At 38.3% G+C, this 26,346-nt stretch overlaps 1 protein-coding gene across 2 annotated transcripts in view; it reads right to left on the bottom strand.

Annotated features, from left to right (window-relative positions):
* HDGFL3 (HDGF like 3) overlaps positions 1-26,346 on the bottom strand; it is a 93,597-nt gene that overhangs the window by 39,918 nt on the left and 27,333 nt on the right. For both annotated transcript variants that reach the window (XM_003268450.4, XM_030814931.1), the window contains exons 2-4: positions 9,644-9,720; positions 3,531-3,669; positions 3,047-3,205 (exon numbers count right to left, since the gene is read on the bottom strand). In XM_003268450.4, the coding sequence (XP_003268498.1) occupies positions 3,047-3,205; positions 3,531-3,669; positions 9,644-9,720 (375 nt within the window). The remainder of the gene's footprint in view (positions 1-3,046; positions 3,206-3,530; positions 3,670-9,643; positions 9,721-26,346) is intronic.

The raw sequence follows: 26,346 nt of genomic DNA, 5'->3' as shown, positions 1-26,346 counted from the left end.
GTTTTTTAAAAAGCATTTGGGAAGCAAAAGAGGACAATGAAGTTATGCTAGGCGAGTGGTTCTCTAAATGTGGTTCCCAGATCAGCAGGATAAGCCTCACCTGGAAATTTGATTCCTAGACTCCACCCTAGACCTTCTGAAATAGAAATTCTGGGGATGGGGTTCAACAATGTTTCTATTTTACTTAACTGAAACTACCAACCAAGCCTAAAATGTTATGTTAAAATGTGGTGATTTTTACTTTTTACAAGAAGGGAAAACAGGGATTTAATGATACAAATGTGGAGTGTTTCCAGTTAAGATCAAGAATGATAGTAAAAGTGAAAAACTTTTTGTTCTCCTAGTAAACATAGTATAACTATTGAATGTGGCAAGCTTGTCAAACAATGTAAGCTTGTCTTTATAAATCTTCCATGTAATTTTAAAACATGTAACAGTTTGAGAACCATTATGCTAGGTTATTTCATTGATATTAAAAATAAAAAGCTATTTTTTTTTTTTCCCTTTTGAGACAGGGTCTCACTCTGTTTCCCAGGCTGGAGGGCCGTGGCATGATCATGGCTCAGTACTCGCCTGGACCTCCTGGGCTCATGCAATCCTTCCACCTCAGCCTCCCAAGCAGCTGGATTACAGGTGTGAGCAATCACTCCCGGCTAATTTTATTATTTGTGGAGATGAGGTCTCACTATGTTGACCAGGCTGGTCTCAAACTCCTGGGCTCAAGAGATCCACTTGTCTCAGCCACTCAAAGTGTTGGGATTACAGGTATGAGCCATTGTGCCCAGCCAAAAGGCTATTAAATGATCATGAAGTTGTAATCTTCAAGGAAAGCAAAGGAAACGATCCCTTAATTTAAAATAGATAAACATTAGTAAGCTAAGTGTGTCTTTACCCTTTCTCTGCTTTAAATTTTAAGTCCACCCAGGTGGAGCCCCATTACTTTTGGTCTTTGTAACAAGCAATAAAATAATGGCATTTAAAAGCCACATATCCACACTATTAAATGCCTAGGCAACATTAGGTAGCTTAGATAATTTAGGGTTGCACAACACATTAGGTGGAAGCTCAGCAGGCAATCATAAATTAAGTAAAATCAATTCAAGTAGGTGTTTAAATGGAGTCCAAAATGCTAACAGATATTCAGCTTAAAAAAATAATTGCAATGGAAGATAAAGTCTGACAAGAAAAATTCTAATTACTTTGTCGTCATTTGCAAACTTTATCCCCATCCAAGGCAATCACATGTTTTTCATTAGGTACACAGGAAATAATGCTGCATTCACACAATTCTGCCTGTATGCCAGTTGGGTAAGATTTTATATACTGCCAAAATAAATACTGATAGTCTAATAAACTCTAGGTACTTGTTTTTAGAGTTTCCTAAGTATATTCAGCCACTAAATACCAGAATTTAAATAGAAGTAATTTATCCAGGTATTCAATCATGTGACAGACCAATTATAGTGAAACCTGTACCAATCTTTGGTCTTCAAGGATCCATTTATCTTGCTTTCAGTTTCTAAAAGGTGAATAATTTTCACAATCTCAGAGTTCTTTCAATTGTATTTCTGAATTACCATATGAAAAAACCTAGATTTTCAATTTGTAAATCTAGGATCATGTCATTCCTTTGTTTAAAATCTTCAAGTATTGTTAGATTTGGAATAAAATCCAAATTTCTCATTATGGCCTACAAGTCTGCATTATTAGGCCTTTGCCAGCCTTTCCCCCTTGGTCATGATTCTCCAGCCACACCTTCTTTCAATACAGGAAAAACATGCTAAACTCTTCCCTGCCTCAGAGCTTTGCTGCTACATTCCTTTCCCTCTGCCATATATGGCTTCTCCTCCCACTCTCTTCTTTGAGGTCTCAGCATAAACTACACATTTTCAGAAAGCCCTGGCCACCCTATCTAAAATAGGGGACCTATTTTAGGTCCCCCTGCTCCCATTCAATTTCTTCACATCCTTTCACAACTTATTATTTACATGATTACTGTGTGCTACCCCCACTCTCTGTTGTACTATAATTTATGTGAAGGCAGGAATGGAGTTGCTCACCACTGTATACCTAGTCTGGTGTCTGGAATAGACCAGGTGATCAGGAAATAAAAGAACTGAATAAATAAATAGCCAAAGCATATTCTTTGAAGCAGAATGACAAGTAAAAATATATCTTTTTACAGTCATGTCACATAGTAATGTTTTGGTCACTGACAGACCACATATACGAAGCCTGGACGTGCGGTAGGCTGTACCACCTACGTTTGAGTAAGTATACTCTATGACTCTATGTTGTTTGCACATTGACGAAATTGTCTAATGATGCATTTCTTTTTTTTTTTTTTGAGATGGAGTCTCGCTCTGTCACCCAGGCTGGAGTGCAGGGGCACGATCTTGGCTCACTGCAAGCTCCGCCTCCTGGGTTCATGCCATTCTCCCACCTCAGCCTCCTGAGTAGCTGGGACTATAGGCGCCCGCCACCATGCCCAGCTAATTTTGCTTTTATATTTTTAGTAGAGACGGGGTTTCCCCGTGTTAGTCATGACAGTCTCGATCTCCTGACCTTGTGATCTGCCTGCCTCAGCCTCCCAAACTGCTGAGATTACAGGTGTGAGCCACCGCGCCCAGCCATGACGCATTTCTTAGAACCCCATAGTTAAGTTACATGTGATGCATTTACACATATAGTACATAGACATAGTCTTGAATTATAGGGTGTCTCCTACATTTCTCAATTCTTTAGAGCTCGTCTGGAGGTTGTTGTACGAGGCAAAGCTACTCATATATCCTTAACTAAAGAACAGTTCTCCTCCAACTAAAAAGGTGGTATTTTCAGGGCCAAATCGGCCCTAAAGAGTCAATAGTCAGATTGCTCTAATATCTAAGGTTACCTGACTTCCCTCTGCTGTATTTTGTCCCTAAAGGCTGAGGCTCCATAGAATTTAGTATATTTCTATGTACCCAATAAACACATGGAAAATAATCTAAAAATGTTTAATGGATATGCTTATAACATTAATAACAATGAGAAGTTTCTTAGTAACCTTTGAAGTATATGACTTTTTCCGTTTTGAGCCTGCTTTTTCATTCTTTCTTTTGCCTTTTCCATCTTCTTCTACTCTATCACCTTCTTCCTCACTGCTTGCATCGGCAGTATTTCCACCTTCTCCCTCAGTTTCTGAAGAGCTCTGTTGCTGAATTGCCTAAGAAATAATAAAATATTAGCTGATTACATTTTTGAAAAAATAGCAAAGAACAAACCCTGAAAAGAACTACTCTGTTTTAATTTGAAAGGGTTCCGCTTACTCGGAAGATTTTCAAAAACAAAGCGCTGTCAAACTGAATTTTCCAATGGACACTTGATTTGAACCCTTCTGATTAAGAATTACATTTAATCCAAAATGCTACTGGAGTCAAAAAGAATTCTGACTTCAAGGTAACTATTAGTAGAAAGGACATATAAGATTTGAAAAAGCGTTAAAACCAAAGAAGTGAGATATAGCAAGTGACAAGGAAGTAAGCCATTACCTGGTATCCAGTAAACTTTACTCCTGGGTTATTTTCTATTTCCCACAATCCTTCGTTAAATCCTTTCCGTTTGTTTGACTTTCCAAACTTGTCTTTGTACTCCTTATATGGAAAAAGGTCTTTGGGACCTAGAAATGCACTGCAGAGACATATTAGAAATAGAATTGACACACTGACCTTCAAAGGTAAGATATTTTAAACATCAATATCAGTGAAGACGTCAGAGCATACTATAGCAAACAAATTTAAAGTACATATAAACCCTTCAAGTTAGGCACATATTACGAGGTGTTTTAGACACATCAAGGCAGAAAAAATGGATAGCTGAGCACACAAGCCAGCCACCTGGATTGCACTACTTTGATTTTACTTTTAAATTATCAATATCTTCATTTAAAAACCGATTTTTAGTTACATAAGTAGAATTAAATATGTCTACTTTGGCCACCTAAATCATCATCTTAAACTAAGATTTATCTATATTAATCTTACCATAAGTAAGGGTTTTGTGAAATTCACAGTAAAAATATAAATACTAGAATAAAAAAAGATTTTAACTCTCTATATAGTACTTCCCCACTTAACTGTGGTTTTGCCTTCTGTGGTTTTAGTTACCCATAGTCAACTGTGGTCCAAATATATTCAATGGAAAATGAACAATTCGTAAGTTTTAAATATTACACCCCTCTGAGTAGGCGATAAAATCTCACGCCCACTCCATCCTGCCTGGGACATGAATCATCCCTTTGTCCAGCATATCCATCATATTTGCACTACCTGCCCACTAGTTACTTAGTAGCTGTCTCTGTTATCAGATGGAAAAATCATAGTATATATAGGCTTCATACTATCCACGGTTTTAGACATCCACTGGAGGTCTTGGAATGTATCCCCTACAGATAAAGGGGGCACCACTGTACCGCGTTAGTATATTTATTCACTATTATTTCTTTTCTTTTTTTTTTGAGATGGAGTTTTGCTCTTGTTACCCAGGCTGGAGTGCAATGGTATGATCTCGGCTCACTGCAACCTCCATCTCCCGGGTTCAAGGGATTCTCCTGCCTCAGCCTTCCAAGTATGGGATTACAGGCATGCTCCACCACACCTGACTAATTTTGTATTTTTAGTAGAGGCGGGGTTTCACCACATTGGTCAGGCTGGTCTCGAACTCCTGACTTCAGGTGATCTGCCCGCCTCGGCCTCCCAAAGTGTTAGGATTACAGACATGAGCCACCGTGCCCGGCCTATTATTTCTATAAATTAAAAATCATTTTAGTGTTTAATGAGGCACTAAGAAAAAAATTAGAAGTGAAAAAGCAGATAGACTCTTATCCAATTTAAACCACATCCTAAATTAATCATAACCAAGAAAAAAAAAGAAGTTAGAACAAATTCTGAGCCTGGCTAATAGATCTGAGCATTCAAATCAGAGTCTTTAGCATTAGGCCACAGTTCTGGCTGATACCCCTAGAGCTTACTTTTCAAACTGAGATTCACATATTCCTTCATTCAACAAACATTGATTGAACATTTGTTAACACAATGTGCCAGGCACTATTCCAGAGGAGCTACAGGGAACAAAGCGACAAACATCTCTGTTTTCTTGGAGCACATGTTCTAGTGGCAGGGGTGGGAGTTTGGACAATAAAAAGATAAACAAAATATACAGTATGTGTGCTAAAAAAAATAAAGCAGAGAAGGATGGGAAGAATAGGAGACGGATTTTATAATTATAGACATACAGATCAAGGAAGGCAAAGGGAATAGCTAAGTAAAGAACAAAGAAAGCGAAGGAACAACTCATGCAGTTACCTGGAAAAGAAAAGAACAAGTTGAAGAAAGAGCAAGTACAAGGTCCCTCAGGTGGGAGAGGAAGAGTGCCTCCTAAGTTTGAGAAAAAGAAGAGGTCAGTGTGACTAGAGTGAAATGAGTGAAGGACGACCGGTGTGAGACAGGTTAACAGAGTGGGGGCACAGATTATTTAGGGCCTTGAAGGCTATTATAAAGGCTTTGAGTGAGATGGGAAGCCATTAAAGGTTCTAAGAAGAGAAGTGGCAATTTATGTTTTAATAGGATAACTTTGGCTGCTGTACTGAAAACAAACTGAAGACTTAGTTGCTACAGTAGAAGCAGGGAGACTAATTAGAAGGCTTCTGAAGTAATGATGCTGACTTGAACCAGGGTGTAAGCAGTACTGTTGGTAAGAAGTGGTCAGAACCTGAATTCATTCTCAAGAAAGAGCATCAAGATTTGTTGATGGTCTGGATATGGCATATGTGAGAAAGGATGGAAGAGTTGAGGATACCTCTAAGGATTTTTTTTTTTTTTTTTTTTTTAGACGGAGTCTCACTTTGTCGCCAGGCTGGAGTGCAGTGGCACGATCTCGGCTCACTGCAACTTCCGATTCCCTAGTTCAAGCGATTCTTCTGCTTCAGTCTCCCGAGGACCTGGGATTACAGGCATGCGCCACCACACCCAGTTAATTTTTGTATTTTTAGTAGAGACGGGGTTTCACCATGTTGGCCAGGATGGTTTTGATCTCCTGACCTTGTGATCCGCCCACCTCAGCCTCCCAAAGTGCTGGGATTACAGCCATGAGCCACCGCACCTGGCCATCTCCAAGGTTTTAGACTGAGAAATAAGGAGTTGGTATTTACCGAAATTGAAATATTTTTGGGGGGAACAATATTTGGGGGCAAAAAACTCAGTTTTGAATGCTACATTTAAAATCCAGTTTAGACATCCAAGTGGAGATGTAAGGCAGTTGGAGAGAGGACTCTGGAGTAGAGGGGAAAGGTGTAAGCTAGAGATGTAAATTTGGAAATTATCAGTAAAGAGAAGATACTGAAAGCTTTCAGATGAGAGGTTAACAGTTTACTATTAATCTCTGTAAATTCCATTTTCTGCCTGGGTCTCAGTGTTGATCCCTCGCATTGTCCAGCTGATCAAAAACTTCAAGTTCATTAAAACTCCTGGGTAAGCTTTCTGAATCCAGAGCGGTTTAAGAAGCACCAAACTTTTAAGAAGCACCAAACTTTTCCTCACTGTTCACCTTTAATTGCTCAGTCGGCATGATTCCACCTCATTGAACCCAGAAATAATTTATTACATTACTGGACATCTTAATAAAACAAGTCAAAGTCTTGCTTGATAAACTGAACACAATAAATGGACTTTGTGTATGGCAACTTCACTTTTAGAGGAATTTGTCGTGAATTATTAGACTCTAGCTTTTGACCTTCCCCAGTCTTTGACTCTATGCTTAAGAAATAACTGTGGGCTAAGCTGCCTGGTATTCATATCAGCTACTGGATGCTAATCAGAGCTTGCCTATACTTATTTTTTTGGGCAGGGGAGAAAGGGTCTCTCACTGTAGCTTTGGCTTCCAGGCTCAAGTGATCCTCCCACCTCAGGCTCCTGAGTAGCTAGGACTACAGCCACCATGCCTGGCTAATGTTATTTTTTGTAGAGACAGGATCTCACTATATTGCCCAGGCTAGTCTCGAACTCCTGAGCTAAAGTGATCCTCCAGCCTTGGCCTCCCAAAGTGCTGGTATTACAGGCACGAACCACTGCACTCAGCTGCCTATACTGTAATAATGCCACAAGAGTCAGGGCTAATGGTCATTATTTTTTGATGAAAGAGTTAACAATTTTTGCCTTCTTTATTTTTATCTTGTCCCACTTTTGGATGTATGAGATGGACGTCTTCCTGCTACAGGAAGCATTCTTTTATGAATAAATGATACATTTTTACTAGCATTCCGCAGGAATGACTTTAACTGACAACTGGCCATGTTAGCTACTGCCGGCAAGAGGGAGCCTGAATGAACTATTCTAAAACAAGTTGTAATTTTTTGATAAACAACCCTGTTTTTTTCTGGATTATAGATAATTGGATAAATCAAATCCCCTCTCAATTGGTTAATTGCTGTATGTTTTACAATTTTTTAAGCGTAGAAAAGAAAATACATTTTTTCAAAGCTGAATGCACTGATGATGATGTATTTTTCCATGTTAAGGGTTCCTTGAAAATTGTCTAGACTAAAACTACTGGGTTTATGTTAGAAGCAGAAGAACTTGAGGCTCCAGTCACCTACCTCAGAATTACAACAGATTCAAAGTCATGTTCTGAGGAAAATTCTGGTCCTGCCTAGGGTACTCCTTTAGCTGAACCAAACGTAGCCTTCTTGTTAAGCTCACCTCACTTTTCACATACCTACCCTGCATCATTTAACTAATTTTAATTTAATTGATAGCTATTTTTTAAACACCTACCATGGGCCAGGCACTGTGTTAAGCACTGTGTAAGCAGAGTAAGAAACACTGACATAATTTCTGCCTTCAGAGAGGGTGAACATTCATACTTGCCAGGACAAGTATAATCTCAGGTTCAGGGACACCCAATACTTAGTAAAAGTTCAGTAGAACCAATGTTATGACAGGTTTTTTGAAGTTAATTCTCCCCCAGGTATTTTTAAATCTGCTTCTGGATGATCAAACCAGCAGAAAATCACACATAGACTACTGTACAACCAGATCACTTGGAGATGGGTTTTAAAAAAATCAAACCAATGGTACAAAAACAAAATGGGGGCAGGAATAAGGAAAATGCAAAAATATGCATCATAAAGCCCTATGCATTTATTATAGGTAAAACTTATTTCTAAGCTTTCTAGCAACCTCTCTTAAGGAGGAAAACATAATCAGTTGCATAGTCCATGTCTATTACATAAAAATAATACAAAAGTAAGTAAAACTTCCTGAGAGAAATTACAATTATTTCTCACATGAAAAAAAGTCTGTCTTGAGAGGCTTCTCCTGACTCTCTTTCAAGACAAGAATGAGCAAGATGTTGGGTGGCAGAGACAACAAGCTAAGAAAGTTCATGCTAGGCTCTACTAACATTCAAATGAACATAAGTGATGACCCTGAATTTGAAGACTTTAAAATTTTGTGACAGTTTTTAGCTTTTCTCCACATTTCCAATTTCTGTTCCATTTGTTTTTTGTTGTAAATAACCATATCCGTTTCCAGTGTGTCAAAGATTGCCAACTATTCCACAGTATTCGTGCTCTTCTTTTTTCCTATACTGGATATTCCTTCCAATTTTTAAAGCAGGATACAGAGTTGCCCAGCTAGAGACTGTTTCTCAGCTTCCCTTGTAGCTAGATGTGGCCACATCACCAAGTTCTTGTCACTGGAATGAATGCAAGTGTAAATGATATACAGTAAGTCCACACTTAATGTCGATAGGTTTTTGGAAACCGTGACAACACTGAACAAAAAGAAGTTAGTTGACAGCCTGCTGTCTGATGTTTCAAGTCGCAGTTTCCAGGAACCTATCAAGTTAAGTGAAGATCTACTGTATGTAACTTCCCTGTCATTTCCCTACAAGGAACTACTTGTTCTTCACCTCTTCTCTTTCCTCCTTCCCACTGCCCGCAAGATGCACATGTGCTGCTAAGCCAGTTTTTTTGTTTTAGCAGTTAATGACAGGACAAGAAAACAGAAGCAGCTCGGGTCCCTAGAGCAATGTAGTCTATCCACCCCAATCTACCTGCCTACCTCTGAATTATTTCAAAAGAAAGAAAGAAACTTCTATACTATTTGAGACATTGTATTTTTAGGTTCCTTTATTACATCGGTGTAGTCTGTACACCAACAAATACAGTTAGAAAACCTAAAAAAGGTGGTATATTTCCTTGAGGGCCCAACAAGGTGAAAGAGCCAGAGAGAACATAACTTTTTTCTGTGAAATATGAATGGAAAAAACTGCTCTGGAAGGGAAATATATAAGAGCAATAGAAGAAATTACTGGGAGTGGTATAGAAACCACTCTAGGACTTAAAATTGTCCTAGAGGAGACTTCTGGGTGATAACCAACATTTAAGCAGAAACACAAATGACATTCAAAAGCAAAGATATGCTTTTAGTCAAAGACTTCTATCATGAAAACTATTTACATTAACAAAAATACATTATTAACTTTGGCAATTTTATATAACTGATTATAATGATTTTAACAAGATGTAAGATGTCAGAGATCATCCATAACAATGTAGCATAGCAGGCTCAAGTTAGAGCTGTTGAAACTATTTTTGCTAACTTACGTTTCATGGGTGCCAAAAAAGAAGATAGGATACTTGTTTGCTGGAGGCTTCACAGCTCCCTCTGGGAGTTCATCAATCTATGAAAGATAAATTTAGTTACTGAGTGAGTGGTTATCATAAATACAATGTGAGCATTGTTCTGATAATTTACTGCTAATTTCAAAATAAAATCAATCAAAACTCAAATAGTTTTTTAGAACTTTACAAAATGATTCTAAAGTTCCTATTTGGCCCACCACATGGAAGTCAACTCTAGGAATGGATTACAACCATTATAATAATTTATAAGCAGGAGCCAAAACTACTCATTTCCTTTGACTCAACAGAATTACTCCGGGGAATCTGTCCTAGTGAAAAATTAGAGTAACCAAAAAAAAAAAAGAAAGAATCCAAAAAGATGTACTTCTTTTGAGTAACAGTGAATACATATACATCCCTAGAAACATAAATAATGCATAACAGAATCATAAAAACTTAACTTGATGAACTATTATGCAGTCATTAAAAGACATCATCTCTTGCCTGGACTACTACAAGTCTCTCTTCCCACCCATTTAAAGTAGAATTCCCTTTGAAAATGCACATCTGATTATGTCACTTCCTTACTTCAAATCTGTCTATAGCTTCTCATTGCTTACAACATTCCTAGCTGTACATCTGACTCACTTATGGAGCTTTAAAAAAATAAAGATATTTCAGCCCTTCCTTCCTCAGATCTACCAATTCTTACTTATAGCTGAGGTTGAGAATCTCTGATAGGATAAAGTCAAAATTCCTTAGAATACTATATAATTACACATACATTATTCCTTAGAATGTTTCAAGAAAGGGTTTTGACCAGTCTAAACTCCTGTCACTTTTCTCTCCTCATGCCATGATTCAGCAGTGTGAAACTGCATGGAGTTGTTTATAAGCATGCTATTTTATTTCATGTAGCCTTCTCTGATGGTTGAACTTCTCATCTTTCAAACATATAATGTTCAATTACAAAAGTGAGTATTTACAAGAAGAAAATAAACCACAAGAAAACTGCCAGAACTTTTCTTCTGAGACGCCATCAGGCAAGTTCCCAGAAATGCTTACATAGAAATGCTTTCTGGTTATACCTCAGCTTCCCCTCTCTACCTCAAACATGACAACTCCCAGCATTTATAGGCGTCTAGCAAGTGGGGAACCCTGAAATTTAAGTTTCATTAGCTTCATTGTGAATCCACCTCTGTATGTCACTCTCTTGAAGCAAGATCTATGTACGAGTCTTGGGTACAACTTTGTCACTTATTGGCTGTGTGATCTTGGGCCAGTCACTCAACTGCAGTTTCTTTATCTCTTCACATATAACTACTGACACTCATCATATAGGGTTGCTGTGAGCAAATGAATGGTAGTTTAGAATCTCTAGCACATACCAGTTGCTTAATAAATGACAGGTAGTTGTTAACTGTTATTATTAGCTATCAGAGCCCCTAGAGAAATAGCCGGGCGCGGTGGCTCACACCTGTAATCCCAGCACTTTGAGAGGCCAAGGCGGGCGGATCACGAGGTCAGGAGATCGAGACCATGGTGAAACCCTGCCTCTACTAAAAATACAAAAAATTAGCTGGGCGCAGTGGCGGGCGCCTGTAGTCCCAGATACTCGGGAGGCTGAGGCGGGAGAATGGCATGAACCCAGGAGGCGGAGCTTGCAGTGAGCCGAGACTGCGCCAACCCGGGAGGCAGAGCTTGCAGTGAGCCGAGATTGCGCCACCGCACTCCAGCCTGGGCGACAGAGCGAGAATCCATCTCAAAAAAAAAAAAAAAAAAAAAAAAGAAAGAGCAGCTCTCCCCATATGGCTTATAAAACCCTCCACTACCCACCTCTTATCAACTGACTTCTCTGACTTTCCCCCGTTGTTCCTGTCTGCCCTGTAAAGCCACATGACATGCCTGTGTGCAGACACATTTTAAAAATCACTTCTTTCACTAAAAATGCAAAAAAATAGCCGGGCGTGGTGGTGGGCACCTGTAGTCCCAGCTACTCAGGAGGCTGAGGCAGGAGAATGGCGTGAGCCCAGGAGGCGGAGCTTGCAGTGAGCCAAGATTGTGCCACTGCACTCCAGCCTGGATGACAGAGCAAGAATCCATCTCAAAAAAAAAAAAAAAAAAAAAGAAATAGACTGACCAAGCAGACGGAAGAATTTCCGAGTTTGAAGACTGGTCTTTTGAACTAGTCCAGGCAGACAAAAATAAAGGAAAAAGAATTATAAAAAATGAACAGTCTTTGAGAAATACAGAATTATATAAAATGACCAAAACAAAGAATTACTGACATTCCTAAGAGAGAATAAGAAAAAGGAAACAACCAGGAAAATATATTTGAGGAAATAATTCAAGAAAATTTCCCAAATCTTAGTAAAGAAGTAGACATCCAGATGCAAGAAATCCAGAGAATACTGGTGAAATACTATACAAAATGAACATCACCAAGGCATATAGTCACTAGACTATCCAACATCAACTCTAAAGAAAAAAATATTGAAGGCAGCTAGAGAAAAAGGGCAGATTACATTAAAAGGGAACCCCAGCAGGCTAACAGCAGATGTCTCAGCAGAAACCTTACAAGCCAGGAGAGACTGGAGGCCTATTTCCAGCATTCTAAAAAGAAAATAAATTCCAAACAAAAATTTCATATCCTACCAAACTAAATTTCATAAGCAGAAATAAAGGAAAAATAAAATATTTTCCAGACAAGCAAGTGCTAAAGGAATTCGTTACTACTAGACCAGCCTTAGAAGAGATCCTCAAGGAAGTTCTAAATATGGAAACAAAAGAATAATACCTGTTACCAAAAAAACACACTTGGGTACATAGCCTGCAGACCCTATAAAGTAACCACACAATAGAAAGTACAAAACAACCTTATTAGTCTGTTCCCACACTGCTATAAAGAAGAACCCGAGACAGGGTAATTTATAAAGAAGAGAGGATTAACTGGCTTATGGTTCTGCAGGCTGTACAGCAAGCATGGCTTCAGGGGACCTCAGGAAACTTACAATGCCTCAGGAAACTTACAATCATGGTGGAAGGTGAAGAGGAAGGAGGCACATCTTACATGTCCAGAGCAGGAAGAAGAGAGAAAAGGGGAAGGTGCTATACACTTTTAAAGAAGATCTCATGAGAACTCACTCACTATCACAAGAATAGCAAAGAGGAAATCTAACCCCATGATCCAATTACCTCCCACCAGGCCCCTCCTCCAACACTGGGATTATAATTTGACATGAGATATGGGCAGGGACACAAATCAAACCATATCAGCAACCAACAACTTCATGACAGAATCAAAACCTTGCATATCAATAGTAACATTGAATGTAAATGGTCTAAATGCCCCACTTAAAAGGTACAGAGTGGCAAGTTGGATAAGAAAACAAGACTTACCTGTCACCTGTCTTCCAGAGACCCATCTTAGACGTAACGACACCCATAAGCTCGAACTAAAGGTTTGGAAAAAGATCTACCATGTGAATGGAAAATATAAAAGAGCAGGAGTTGCTGTACTCAGATAAAACAGACTTTACATCAACAACAGTAAAAAAAGGACAAAGAAGGCTGAGTGCAGTGGCTCACCCCTGTAATCTCAACACTTTGGGAAGCCGAGGCAGGGGGATCACCCGAGGTCAGGAGATCGAGGCCAGCCTGGCCAACATGGTGAAACCCTGTCTCTACTAAAAATACAAAAAAAATTAGCTGGGCGTGGTGGCGGACGCCTGTAATCCCAGCTACCTGGAAGGCTTGAGCCCAGGAGGCAGAGGCTGCAGTGAGCCGAGACTGCGCCACTGCACCTCCAGGCCTGGGTGGCAAAGTGAGACTCCATCTCAAGAAGAAAAAAAAAAAAAAACAGTACAAAGAAGGGCAGTACATCATGAAGAATTAAATTCAACAAAAAGGTTTAACCATTCGAAATATGTACATGCCCAACATTGGAGCACCCAGATTCATAAAATAAGTACTTCCAGACCAATGAAAAGACAGCCACACAATAATAGTGGGAGACTTCAACACCCCACTGACAGCACGACAGCATTGGATAGATCATCAAGGTAGAAAACTAACAAAGAAATTCTGGATTTAAACTCAACACTTGGACCTAACAGACAACCACAGAATATTCATCCTTCTCATCTGCACACAGAACATACTCCAAGATAGACCACAAGCTTGGCCATAAAGCAAGTCTCAATAAACTAAAAAATAAAAGATAAAAAATCATACCAACCATATTCTCAGGCCACAGTGGAATAAAAACAGAAATCAATACCAAGAAGATCTCTCAAAACCACAAATTACATGGAAATTAAACAACTTGCTCCTGAATGACTTTTAGGTAAACAATGCAATCAAGGAAGAAATAAAATAATTCTTTGAAATAAATAAAAACAGAGATGTAACATACCAAAATCTCACGGATGTAGCAAAAGCAGTGTTAAGAGGAAAGTTCACAGTGCTGAACACCAACCTCAAAATACTAGAAAGATCTCAAAATAATGATCTAACACCTTCCCTGGAGGAACTAGAAAAACAAGAACAAACTAACCCCAAAGCTAAAAGAAGAAAAGAAATAACAAAATCAGAGTGGAACTGAATGAAATTAACCCAAAAATCCATGCAAGGATCAATGAAACCAAAAGATGGTTCTTTGAAAGGATAAACAAGATCCATAGATCGTTAATAAAATTAACAAAGAAAAGAGAAGATCCAAATAAGCACAATCAGAAGTGACTAAGGTGACATTATAACCAATTCCACAGAAATGCAAAAGATCCTCAGACTATTATGAACACCTCTATGCACACAAACAAGAAAATCTAGAAGAAACAGGCACATTCCTGGAAAGATTCAATCAGGAAGAAATTGAAACACTGAACAGACCAATATTGAATCCTTAAGTTGAATCAGTAATAAAAACCTACCCCAAAAAAGTCTCAGACCAGATGGATTCACAGCCAAATTCTACCAGATGTACAAAAAAGAACTGTAGCAATTCTATTGAAACTAATCACAGAAATTGAGGAGGGATGCCTCCTCCACTCGTTGTACAAAGCCAGCATCATCCTAATACCAAAACCTGGCAAAGACACAACAAAAGGAAAAAACTACAGGCCAATATCCCTGATGAAAGCAGAAGTAAAAATCCTCAACAAAATACTAGCAAACCGAATTCAACAGCACATCAAAAAGTTAATTCACCACAATCAAGCAGGTTTCAATTCTGGGATGCAAGGTTGGTTCAACATATAGAAATCAATAAATGTGATTCACCACATAAACAGAATTAAAAACAAAAGCCACATGATCAACTCAAAAGACTCAGAAAAGGCTTTTGATAAAATCCCTTCATGATCAAAACCCTCAAGAAACTAGGTATTGAAGGAACACACCTCAAAATAAGAGCCATATATGATAAACCCACAGCCAATATCATACCAAAAGGCAAAAACTGGAAGCATGCCCCTCGAGAATTGAAACAAGACAAGGATGTCTACCTTCACCACTCCTATTCAACATAGTACTAGAATGCCAGCCAGAACAATCAGGCAAGAGAAAGAATTTCAAGAAATAAGGCAAATAAGAAAAGAAGAAGTCAAAATTAACTCTCTTCACTGATGATAGAGTCTGTATCTTAAAAACCCTAGGCCAGGCATGGTGGCTCACGCCTGTAATCCCAGCACTTTGGGAAGCCGAGGCGGGCAGGTAACTTGAGGTCAGGAGTTCGAGACCAGTCTGGCCAACATGCTGAAACCCCGTCTCTACTAAAAATACCAAAATTAGCTGGGAGTGGTGGCACGTGCCTGTAATCCTAGCTACTTGGGAGGCTGAGACATGAGAATCACTTGAACCCAGGAGGCAAGGTTGCAGTGAGCTGAGATCGCACACTGTACTCCAGCCTGGGCGACAAGAGCAAGAGTCCATCTCAAAACAAACAAACAAAAATCCCTAAAGACTTTGTCAAAAGGCTCCTGGTAACTGATAAATGACTTTGGTAAAGTTTCTGGATACAGAATCAATGTACAAAAAATCAGTAGCACTTCTATATACCAATAACATCCAAGCTGAGAGCCAAATCAAGAATGCAATCCTGTTTACAATAGCCGCACAAAAAATAAAACACCTAGGAATACATCTAACCAAGGAAGTGAAAGATCTCTACAAGGAGAACTACAAACACTGCTAAAAGAAATCACCGATGACACAAATAAATGGGAAAACATTCCATGTTCCTGCACTGGAATAATCAATATTGTTCAAATGGCCAGACTGCCCAAAGCACTAAAGATTCAACACTGTTCCTATCAAACTACCAAGATCATTTTTCACAGAACTAGAAAAAACTACTCTAAAATTCATATGGAACCAAAAAAGAACCTGAATAGCCAAAGCAATCCTAAGCAAAAAGAACAAAGCCGCGAGCATCATATTACCTGACTTCAAACTATACTGTAAGGCCACATTAACCAAAACAGCATGGTACTGGTACAAAAACAGACACACAGACCAACAGAATAGAAAAGAGAACCCAGAAATAAAGCCATATACCTACAGCCATCTGATCTTTGACAAAGTGGACAAAAATAAGCAATAGAGAAAGAACTCCCTATTTGATACATGGTTCTGGGATAGCTGGCTAGCCAAATGCAGAAGAATGAAACTGGACCTGTAACTTTCACCATATAAGAAAACCTAACTCAAGATGAATTACAGTTCTAAATGTAATACCTCAAACTATAAGAATCCTAGAAGGAAACCTAAGAAACACTATTTTGGACACAGGCCTTGGGAAAGAATTTATGACTAAGTCCTTAAAAGCAATTGCAGCACAAACAAAAACTGACCAGTGGACCTAATTAAACTAAAGAGCTTCTGCACAGCAAAAGAAACTATCAACAGAGCAAACTGACAACCTACAGAATGGGAGAATATATCTGCAAACTATGCATCCAACAAAGGTGTAATATCCAGAATCTATAAGGAATTTAAACAATTCAACAAGCAAAAAAAAAAAAACCAAATAATCTCATTAAAAAATGGGCAAAATATATGAAGAAACACTCCTCAAAAGAAGACATACAAGCCAAGAAACACGAAAAAACTTGTCATTAATCATCAGAGAAATGCAAATCAAAACCACAATGAGATACTATCACACACCAGTCATAATGGCTACTATATTTTTTAATTACACTTTAAGTTCTAGGGTACATGTGCACAACGTGCAGGTTTGTTACATATGTATGCATGTGCCATGTTGGTGTGCTGCGCCCATTAACTTGTCATTTACATTAGGTCTATCTCCTAATGCTAACCCTCCCCCCTCCCCCCACCCCATAATGGCTACTATTAAAAAATTAAAAAACAATGGATGTTGGTGAGGTTGTGGAGAAAACAATGTTTACACACTGTTAGTGGCACTGTAAATTAGTTCAGCCACTGTGGAAAGCAGTTTGGAGATTTCTCAAAGAACTTATGAATAGAACTACCATTTGACCCAGCAATCTCATTACTGTGTATATATCCAAAAGAAAATAAATTGTTCTACCAAAAAGATACCTGCTCCCTCAGGTTCACTGCAGCACTATTTATAATAGCAAAGATGTGGAATCAACCTAGGTGCCCATCAGTGGTGGAATAAATAAAATGTGGTACATATACACCAAGGAATACTACACAGTCATACAAAAGAACAAAATCATGTCCTCTGCAGCAACATGGATGCAGCTGGAGGCCATTATCTTAAGCAAATTAATGCAGAAATGAAAAACAAAATACTGCATGTTCTTATTTGTAAGTGGGAGCTAAGTAATGAGTATGCATGAACGCAAAGATGAGAATAGTAGACACTGTGGACTCCAAAAGGGGATGGGAAGGAGGGGGACAAGGGATGAAAACCTAACCATTGGATACCTGGGTAATGGGATCATTCATACCTAATACCTCAGCATCACAGAATACACTCAGATAACAAACCTGCACATGTTTTCCTGAATCTAAAATAAAAGTTGAAAATAAAATTAAAAGAAAAAAAGAACACTGTATGAACATGGTGGTTTCCTCTTTTTATCTCCCCTTTTCTCCTCATCCATGGCAATTTAAATTTATCACCAAAATACTAAAGTAATTTTCTCAAAGCCCACCAGTAACATTCCCCTTCCCAGCCTATATCCTCTTGCCCTCTCTATGGCTCTTCTATGGCTTGAAGGGCTCCCCTCCAAAATTCAGGTGCTGTTAATGTAATAGTATTAAGACGTGGGACATTTCAGAGGTGATTAGGCCTTGAGGGCTTCTCTGTCATGAATGAATTTCGATGCTTATAAATAAAGGGGCTGGACAGAGACAGATAGAAGTTGGTTCTCTCTTGCCCTTCTGTCTTTGGCCATGTAACGATACACCAAGAATGCCCTCACAAGATGCCAGTGCCTTCCTCTTGGACTTCGCCTCCAGCACTGTGAAGAAATAAATTTCACAATTCATCCTTGAACAACAGGGATTGGGACACTCACCTCCTGCACAGTTGAAAATCCATATGTAACTTTTGACTCCCCCAAAACTTAATTACTAATAGCCTATGAAGCCTTACCAATAACAAACAGTAGATTAACAAATATTTTATATATGTATTATATATTATTACAGTAAAGTAAGCTAGAGAATAAATGTTACTAAGAAAATCAGGCCAGGTGTGGTGGCTCACGCCTGTAGTCCCAGCACTTTGGGAGGCCAAGGTGGGTGGATCACCTGAGGTCAGGAGTTCAACACCAGCCTGGCAAACATGGTGAAACTCCATCTCTACTAAAAATACAAAAACTCATGCCTGTAATCCAAGCTACTCAGAAGGCTGAGGCAGGAGAATTGCTTGAATCCAGGAGGCGGAGGCTGCAGTGAGCTGAGATCACGCCACGGCACTCCAGCCTGGGTGACAGAGCAATAGACTCCAGCTCAAAAAAAAAAAAAAGGAAAAGAAACTATATTTACTATTCATCAAATGGGAGTGGATCATCATAAAGGTATTCATCTTTAGTCTTCACAATGAGTAGACTGAGGAGGAGGAGTAAAAGAAGGGGTTGTCTTGCTGTCTCAGGATTGGCAGAGGTGGAAGAAAATTCACGTAGAAGTGGACCCACAAACTTCAATCCTGCGTTGTTCAAGAGTCAACTGTATTGTTTCCTGTATTTTGTTGCAGCAAAACAAAACAGCCTAAAACAAACCCTTATCATTCTTGACAACCTTCTTTTCTCTTGGTTTCCACAGATGGTTTCTGACTTAGAATGGTTTGACTTAAAATTTTTCAACTTTATAATGTTGCTAAATTCATACACATTTAGTAGAAACCATACTTCAAATACCCTTACAACCATTCTATTTCTTGCTTTCAGTACAGTATTCAATAAATTACGTGAGATACTCAACATTGTTATAAAATAGGCTTTGTGTTAGACGACTTTGCCCAGCTATAGGCTAATGTAAGTGTTCTCAGCACATTTAAGGCAGGCTAGGCTAAGCTATGAAATTTTGGTAGCTTAGGTGTATTAAAAGCATTTTTGACTTAAAATATTTTCAACTTAAGATGGGTTTATCAGGACATAATCCCTTGTAAGTTGAGGAACATCTGTACTCTTCATCTGTACTCTTGTCTGGTTCTCTTATTTTCTAGCTACTTTTACCAATATGTTTCTCTGGTTTTTTTCTTTCTAATCTAGTGATTTTGGATGTTTCTCTAGATTTCATTTCCAGGATCTCATCTGCTCTGAAATTATGTTCTCTTTCCAAGCAACCCCATTCACTTAGATGATTTTAACTTTTGCCATTATTTTTTATGGACTCCCAAATCTCTACCTCTAGCCTCAAATTTTCCTTTGAACTCTAGGGATGAAATTACAAACATCTACAAACCATCTCCTTTACAAGTCCTGTAAGTAACTTAAACCCAAGAAAAGACTACAAATAGGAAAGGAGGCACACTTACAGTTTAAAGAATAAGAAAAAGGCTCTGGTATCCATTCTCTTAAAGAAGTCTGCAGGCCTTCTTAACTAACATACGGCAACAGCCTGAGGATTACTGTACCATCCCAAATTCATCTTTGAACTGAATGAACCATCTGTCACAGAGCAAAGATGCTCTGGTATACTAAGAAAAGATGGACTTTCAGTCTAGAAACTTATTAAAGTAAGCCTACTTTTGATTTAAATTGTGATACTGAAGGTATCAATCTCTTGGGGCCTTGAATTTCAAATCTGTAAAATAAAATGGTTGGATTAGGTAACCTCTAGATTTCCTTCAAGTCCTGAAATTCCATGGTTTGTCTACAATTGAATTAATTTCCTCTGAATCTGTTTTTCTTCCTACTTTAATTATTGTCATACTGTGATCTTCTGAGTATTTTCTCAAGCCCCACATTCAGCTGTTCCCTATCAATTTAACCCCTGAAATGTCTCTCAAAGTGAGCACCATTCCCATTACTAAATTTAATTCTCTAAATCAAGTTCTTATCTTTTGGCAAGGCTATTGTAACAGTTTTTCAAAATGTCTCCTTGTTCCCAGGATTTCCCATTACCTACTATAAAACTTCTGTAAAAACCCTGTATATGTTACATTGAGTACTACCCTAAAAAAAACTCAAAATGAATCTGAATATATAATATAAATTGTAGTAAAAAACACATGACATAAAATGTATCAACTTAACCATTTTTAAATGTGTAGTTTAGTAGTATTAAGTATATTCACATTACTGTGAAACAGATCTCCAGAAAATCATTATGCTTTAAATGGCCAAAAATAAAACTTAAAATGTATATGGTTATGTGATAGGCACTGAATTACTAGTTGATAAAACATTATCACATAATGCACTTATTTTACTCTTGTGAGAAACAAAGTGAAAGGTTTAAAATAATCTTTTGAAACTTCTTTCAAACAAAAACCACCTTTGGTTAAGCTCTTCCTCTGCTATGATGTTATATAACTACTAATATCTACTGCAGAGGTTGCAAACTGGTGGCTCTCAAGCCATTTATGGCCTGAAGATATGTTTTGCTTGGCTCATACAGTGTTTTTAAACATTTGAATTAATTACAAACACCTAAAAACTAGAAGATTCACATTAAAATCCAGCTTAATGACTTCTGTGAAAAAAATATGAAAATGAAAAAATCTAGCTATACTAAGCTTGCATTCCCACATGGTAACAATTAGCTGAAGATGGTCAACCATAGTTGCCCACTTTAGACAAAGAATGTGTTCTCAAGTTTGTCACACTCTCTACCACTCTCTAACACTGTCAATGTCTTCTTTCCTTATTTATATGGCTTGCTTAGCCTCTTTGAGTATTTGAGTTTGTACCCCCTGGAACAAATATTGTAAAAAACAGATGCCAGCCTTAACATTACGCTGGTTCCCTCATGAATCTAATGTTTTGACATGCACTCACTTGTTTTTAATTTTTTTGAAAATTATACTTTGACAACTTTGGAAATACACCAAGATGTTCAAGTATCTACACCTTCCTAAGCCATTTAAAGTGTACACCTCCCAGGCAGTTTTTCTTAGCTTCTACAGTGATTATCAAGTGGCAACAGAACTTTACTTTTATTGACTTTCTGTTTCTCTACTATTTCTGTTTTCCTGACTTTCTATTTTTATTTTTGTTCTGATGCAACAAAACATTCATGGCTGGCCGGGCACGGTGGCTCACGCCTGTAATCCCAGCACTTTGGGAGGCCGAGGCGGGTGGATCACGAGGTCAGGAGATCGAGACCATCCTGGCTAACATGGTGAAATCCCGTCTCTACTAAAAAATACAAAAAATTAGCCGGGCGTGGTGGCAGGCACCTGTAGTCCCAGCTACTCGGGAGGCTGAGGCAAGAAAATGGTGTGAACCTGGGAAGCAGAGCTTTCAGTGAGCCGAGATCATGCCACTGCACTCCAGCCTGGGCGACAGAGCAAGACTTCGTCTCAAAAAACAAACAACAACAACAACAACAAAAACAACAAAAAACACACACATTAAAACATTCATGGCTGAACACACAACACCCAACACTGGACAGATGAGACAGATTCTTAACCATGTTTGGTTCTGATTCTGGTTCTGCACAGACAGTAAGTTTATTCCCTAAAATGGGATGATAGGGACCTAATCTCTGTTGGATGCAGCATGGCAAAGAATCTGATACACTAGTCTTTTGGCTTGTAGAGGAACAGGTCTTGCTTCAACTGGGAAGAAGAAAAGCCCTTTGAGATCTAGATTGCTATGTGTGTCCTGTGTTTTCTTTCACTTGTATATGAAGTTGCACACCTGAAGGTAAGCTTCAATGTGTGACTGTAGTTGAGAAAGCCTTTACCCCTCTTTGAGTCTGAAACATTGTCCTACCTCTGGAAAGGGTATTAACAAATTAGATATAAATCTCTTAAAATAAAAGCTGTTTTTAATTGGTTTATAGACATCGGTAAGACTTAAGAAATCTAACATAAAATGAATATAAGAATCCTCAGGAAATAAAAAATTGAATTTTGAATACTTAAAATGTGGTGGCATTTTTGTTGTTTGCTTGCTTTGCTCACTGCAGAGATACTAACGGGATATACAGATTAGAAATTTAGGCTCTTCCCTTACAGCCTGCAAATCTGCAGCCCCATGGACTGGAGCCCGGGGAGAGGTAGCCTCATTTTCCATAGAAAACTTATTCTCAGAGTTTCATCCCTGGACCTTCACCATTAGTGTCACTGGGACTCATTAGAAATGCTTATTCTCAGTCCAAAACAAAGGCTCATAGACTTTGGGGAAGAATCAGTGTTTTTAGGAGCCTTCGGGTGATTTTGATACATATTATAAGAGATTTCATCCTCTTGCTGTGGTTCCTGCGGATGGGTTGCTTTCATTTCTTGTAATTAACATGCATCTCCTCAAACTCGGCAGGATTTTTGCACTGAGATTGCAAAAACGCATCGGTGCAAGTTGGCTTCCCTAATTCTTTAAAAAAAAGTACAAAATGTCAAATTTCCTATTTTTTATTAAAGGAGAACTACACTATATTAAATGTGGTATCCTTTTAAGAAAAACCCCTTCTCACAAAAACTACTAGCTTAGAAGGTGTTTTTTTTTGTTTTCATTTTTGTTTTTTGAGACAGTCTTGCTCTGTCGCCCAGGCTCGAGTACAGTGGTGCGATCTCAGCTCACTGCAACCGCCGGCTCCCGGGTCCAAGCAATTCTCCTGCCTCAGCCGCCTGTGTAGCTGGGATTACAGGCATGTGTCACTATGCCTGGCTAATTTTTTGTATTTTTAGTAGAGACGGGATTTCACCATGTTGGCCAGGCTGGTCTTGAACTCCTGACCTCAAGTGATCCATCTGCCTCGGCCTCCCAAAGTGCTGGGATTACAGGTGTGAGCCATTTTGCATTTTTATATAAGAATCAAAATTCAAATAATCCAAGTGAATCCTTGAACAAATCAGACTGGTTTGATGAATTTTTGGTTTTAAAACACCTATTTGTCCTTGTCTGAATTTAATTGCCATGGAGTGTGTAATATAAGCAAATGTTTTATTTTTTAAAATAAGATTTGGGTTGTTTGCTCATAAAGACACAAATAACACTTTCGAACTTCTTATATAAGGTCCACTGTTAAGCTAGCATTACTTCCATTTAATGATTAAGAAAAATATAAACTTGAATTACAAAATATAAACTTCTAATTCTGACACTTTTAAAAAATTTCAACAGTAATTATGTTCTGTAGTTTGTTAAACATAATTTCTAATATTCCTAGTTAACTTCAAGACCCTACATTGTCATGTTAATTAATGGATAATCTTTGCATATTTGAATTTTTAAGATAGAAATATAAAAACATTGGTCACTGAGTGTGTGTGTGTGTGTGTGTGTGTGTGTGTGTGTACCTGCTTTTAATTTTTATATGTTATGTAGTGGCTATTTTTGCACTTTAGGAAGATATAGAAAGGATGTGTAATATGTGTATTATGCATGTCCATGAACTTTACTGGTTTGCTACAACAATTTCATATGACGTAATTTCTCAGTTACTTAACTCTGAAACAGAAACTAGTTGCTTTGGTTGTTACAATTAACATGAAGATTGAGACGATATTAAAAACAATAGTGGTACAGAAGTCAACTGCATATGCAAGATGATGGATATCTTTTTGTTTATTAATGGGAAAAGATTAGTTTTGTTCATAAAGTATCCGGGTTTCTTTCCAAATGTGGAAGAGGATAATGAAGGACAAAACCTGGATGAATACTGAAAGCTGTGAAGGTTTATGGAAAGGAAAATGTATTTGCTTTGAACTGTAATAACTGCAAATAACAGTCCAAAAACACACAATGAAATATTAAAATTGCTGAAGTTGGCTCAGTTTTAATGAATTTCTTCATAAGATTAAAAAGGGAAAGCTTCTGAATCTATTAATGTCAAATATTTGTTAATACAAAGCTAGAATTTTGTTTTCTGTGTTAAAATAACAAATTTTAACAGAATTTGTTAGAATTTGGAGAATTCTGTCTGATCTTAAAAAGATATAGTAAGAGTTACTCTTCACCCTCTAAATAATTTAAGTAGCAGAGATGATATATTTCACTAGAATAACCTCCTGAACTTTGTGTTGACTCTTGTCATACTCTGAAGTTTGTTTTTAAATAAACAAAAGTTCCTCACTTCTAGCCCGGGCAACACAGGCAGACCCCATCTCTACAACAACAACAAAATTAGCCAGGTGTGGTGGTGTAGGCCTGTGGTCCCAGATATACAGGAGGCTTCAGTAGGAGGACTGCCTGAGCCCAGGAGGTCAAGGCTGCAGTGAGCCATGACTGCATTCCAGCCTGGGTGACAGAGTGAGACCCTGTCTCAAAAAATAAAAAAGTTCCTCACTTCTCATAGAGCTAAGTTTCTTTTAGAAAAATTGGGTTACCATTTTCTACGTCTATTTAAAACATTGTACTGTTGTTTCAATTAATTCTTTTTCTCAGATGTCTATGCTCCTACCTTAAATCAGTGATCAAATCTTCTCTAACTCTTCCAATGTCACTGAGTTCACAGTATTCACTGCAAAATGGATCAGGCTTAGACTGTTGTGTAAGACCTAAAGCTTGATATTAGTGTTGCCTTGTCAGGAGAGCCTATCTGCAAGTTCTCCTCCCTACTCTTATTTATCTCCTATAGATAAAGACCCCTAGCCAAAAACCCTCCTAATCAAAGAGAACAGGCACAGTTCCTACTTATCTCCAAGTAGCAGGCTTCAGTTTTCTGCCAGTCTGTAGTATTATTCAAATAAGCCAATCACATTCTCCTGTAGGAACCAGGTGGTACCTTACCCTCTTGATACTACATAACCTGCCTCCCACCGCCCCTCGTGGGGCATTCTGTTTCTGAGTGCAATTCCCATGTGGCCCATGTAGCGTGGAGTGTCCTCCTCTCCTAAGCTGTGAGTATATGTAACTAATAAACTGTTGTCTGTCTCATCTGTCCAGTGTTGGGTGTTGTGTGTTCAGCCATCCCTATAACCACAGGGTGGGAATCCCTCCTTTACCAATAGAGTAAATAAGAGGTGATTAAAACACAGATAGGTACCAACATGACGATAATCTAATTAGGAAACAGAGGCAAGGAAATTCCACATGGCTCAAACTTGTATGTGTGGTAGCTTAGAGGTTTTGTTCATTGTAGGAGTCCAGATGGTAGTTGGGGGTGAGAAGTCCTAAGAGCCAGAGGGCTAGGCAAGGATACCAAGGTTCTCCATAGGCAAAGCCCCTTCTCTCAAAAGTGCTCATGGCCTATTTCCTTAGTCCAATCAAATCTCTGCTTAAATATCATCTCATCAGAGATACTTCCTTTACAACCTAACTTGAAGTAGCACCTCTTTCCCTATTATTTTCTATTCCCTTATTCTTATGGATTTTTATTTTTAGCATTTTTCTAATATTCAGTATATGTTTGTCTCTTGACATTAGAGTAATCTCCATGAGGGGAAGACTTGTTCATCCCTGTAGCACTACTGCCTAAAGCAGTACCTGACAAAATGGTAGATGCATAATAAATATCCCTTGAATGCATGATGTTATAAGCCTAGTCCTACGGACCTGGCCAGCTCTTTGTGTGTGTTGTGTGTGAAGGGAAAGGGAGAAAGTAAGGAGCAAAGTATAAGGATTGTCACTTGGGGTGTGTGTGTGTGTGTGGGGAGGGGGGCAGAGGGAGGTGGTAGGTGGAAATCCAAGACTACAGCTGAAACAGTAGATGCCAAACCTAGCCTCAGGAATTTATTTCAGGATTCAATAGTGGAAAAGGAAAAAAAAAAAAAAATAGGGAAGACCAAAGTGTCCTGATTAACTCCGGATCTGACGATGCCCACATTTACACATGGAGGGAATCCATAATCCCTGCTGTGGTGGGGAATAGAAAGGAGAGTTGTGGAATAATGTTCAATAACAAATTACTAAGAAAAATTATTATGAGGTTATAGAATAAAGGAGTCTCTATGCATAAGAAAAGAATGGAAGAAAGGCAAGCAAACTTGTCTCTGAGCATGCCAATGAGAAGAATTTTTTGGGCTAGCTGACAAAAAATGTAGAGAAAAAAACATTTTGGCTATTAAAAAGTTTATGAGGTGTGGTAAATTAGAAAAGGGGAAAAAAACACAAACTTGTGATGTTGTTATA

Source organism: Nomascus leucogenys, chromosome 6 (genome assembly GCF_006542625.1).
Source record: "Nomascus leucogenys isolate Asia chromosome 6, Asia_NLE_v1, whole genome shotgun sequence".
NCBI classification, from domain to species: Eukaryota; Metazoa; Chordata; class Mammalia; order Primates; family Hylobatidae; genus Nomascus; species Nomascus leucogenys.
This window is presented reverse-complemented; position numbering and strand designations above follow the sequence as displayed.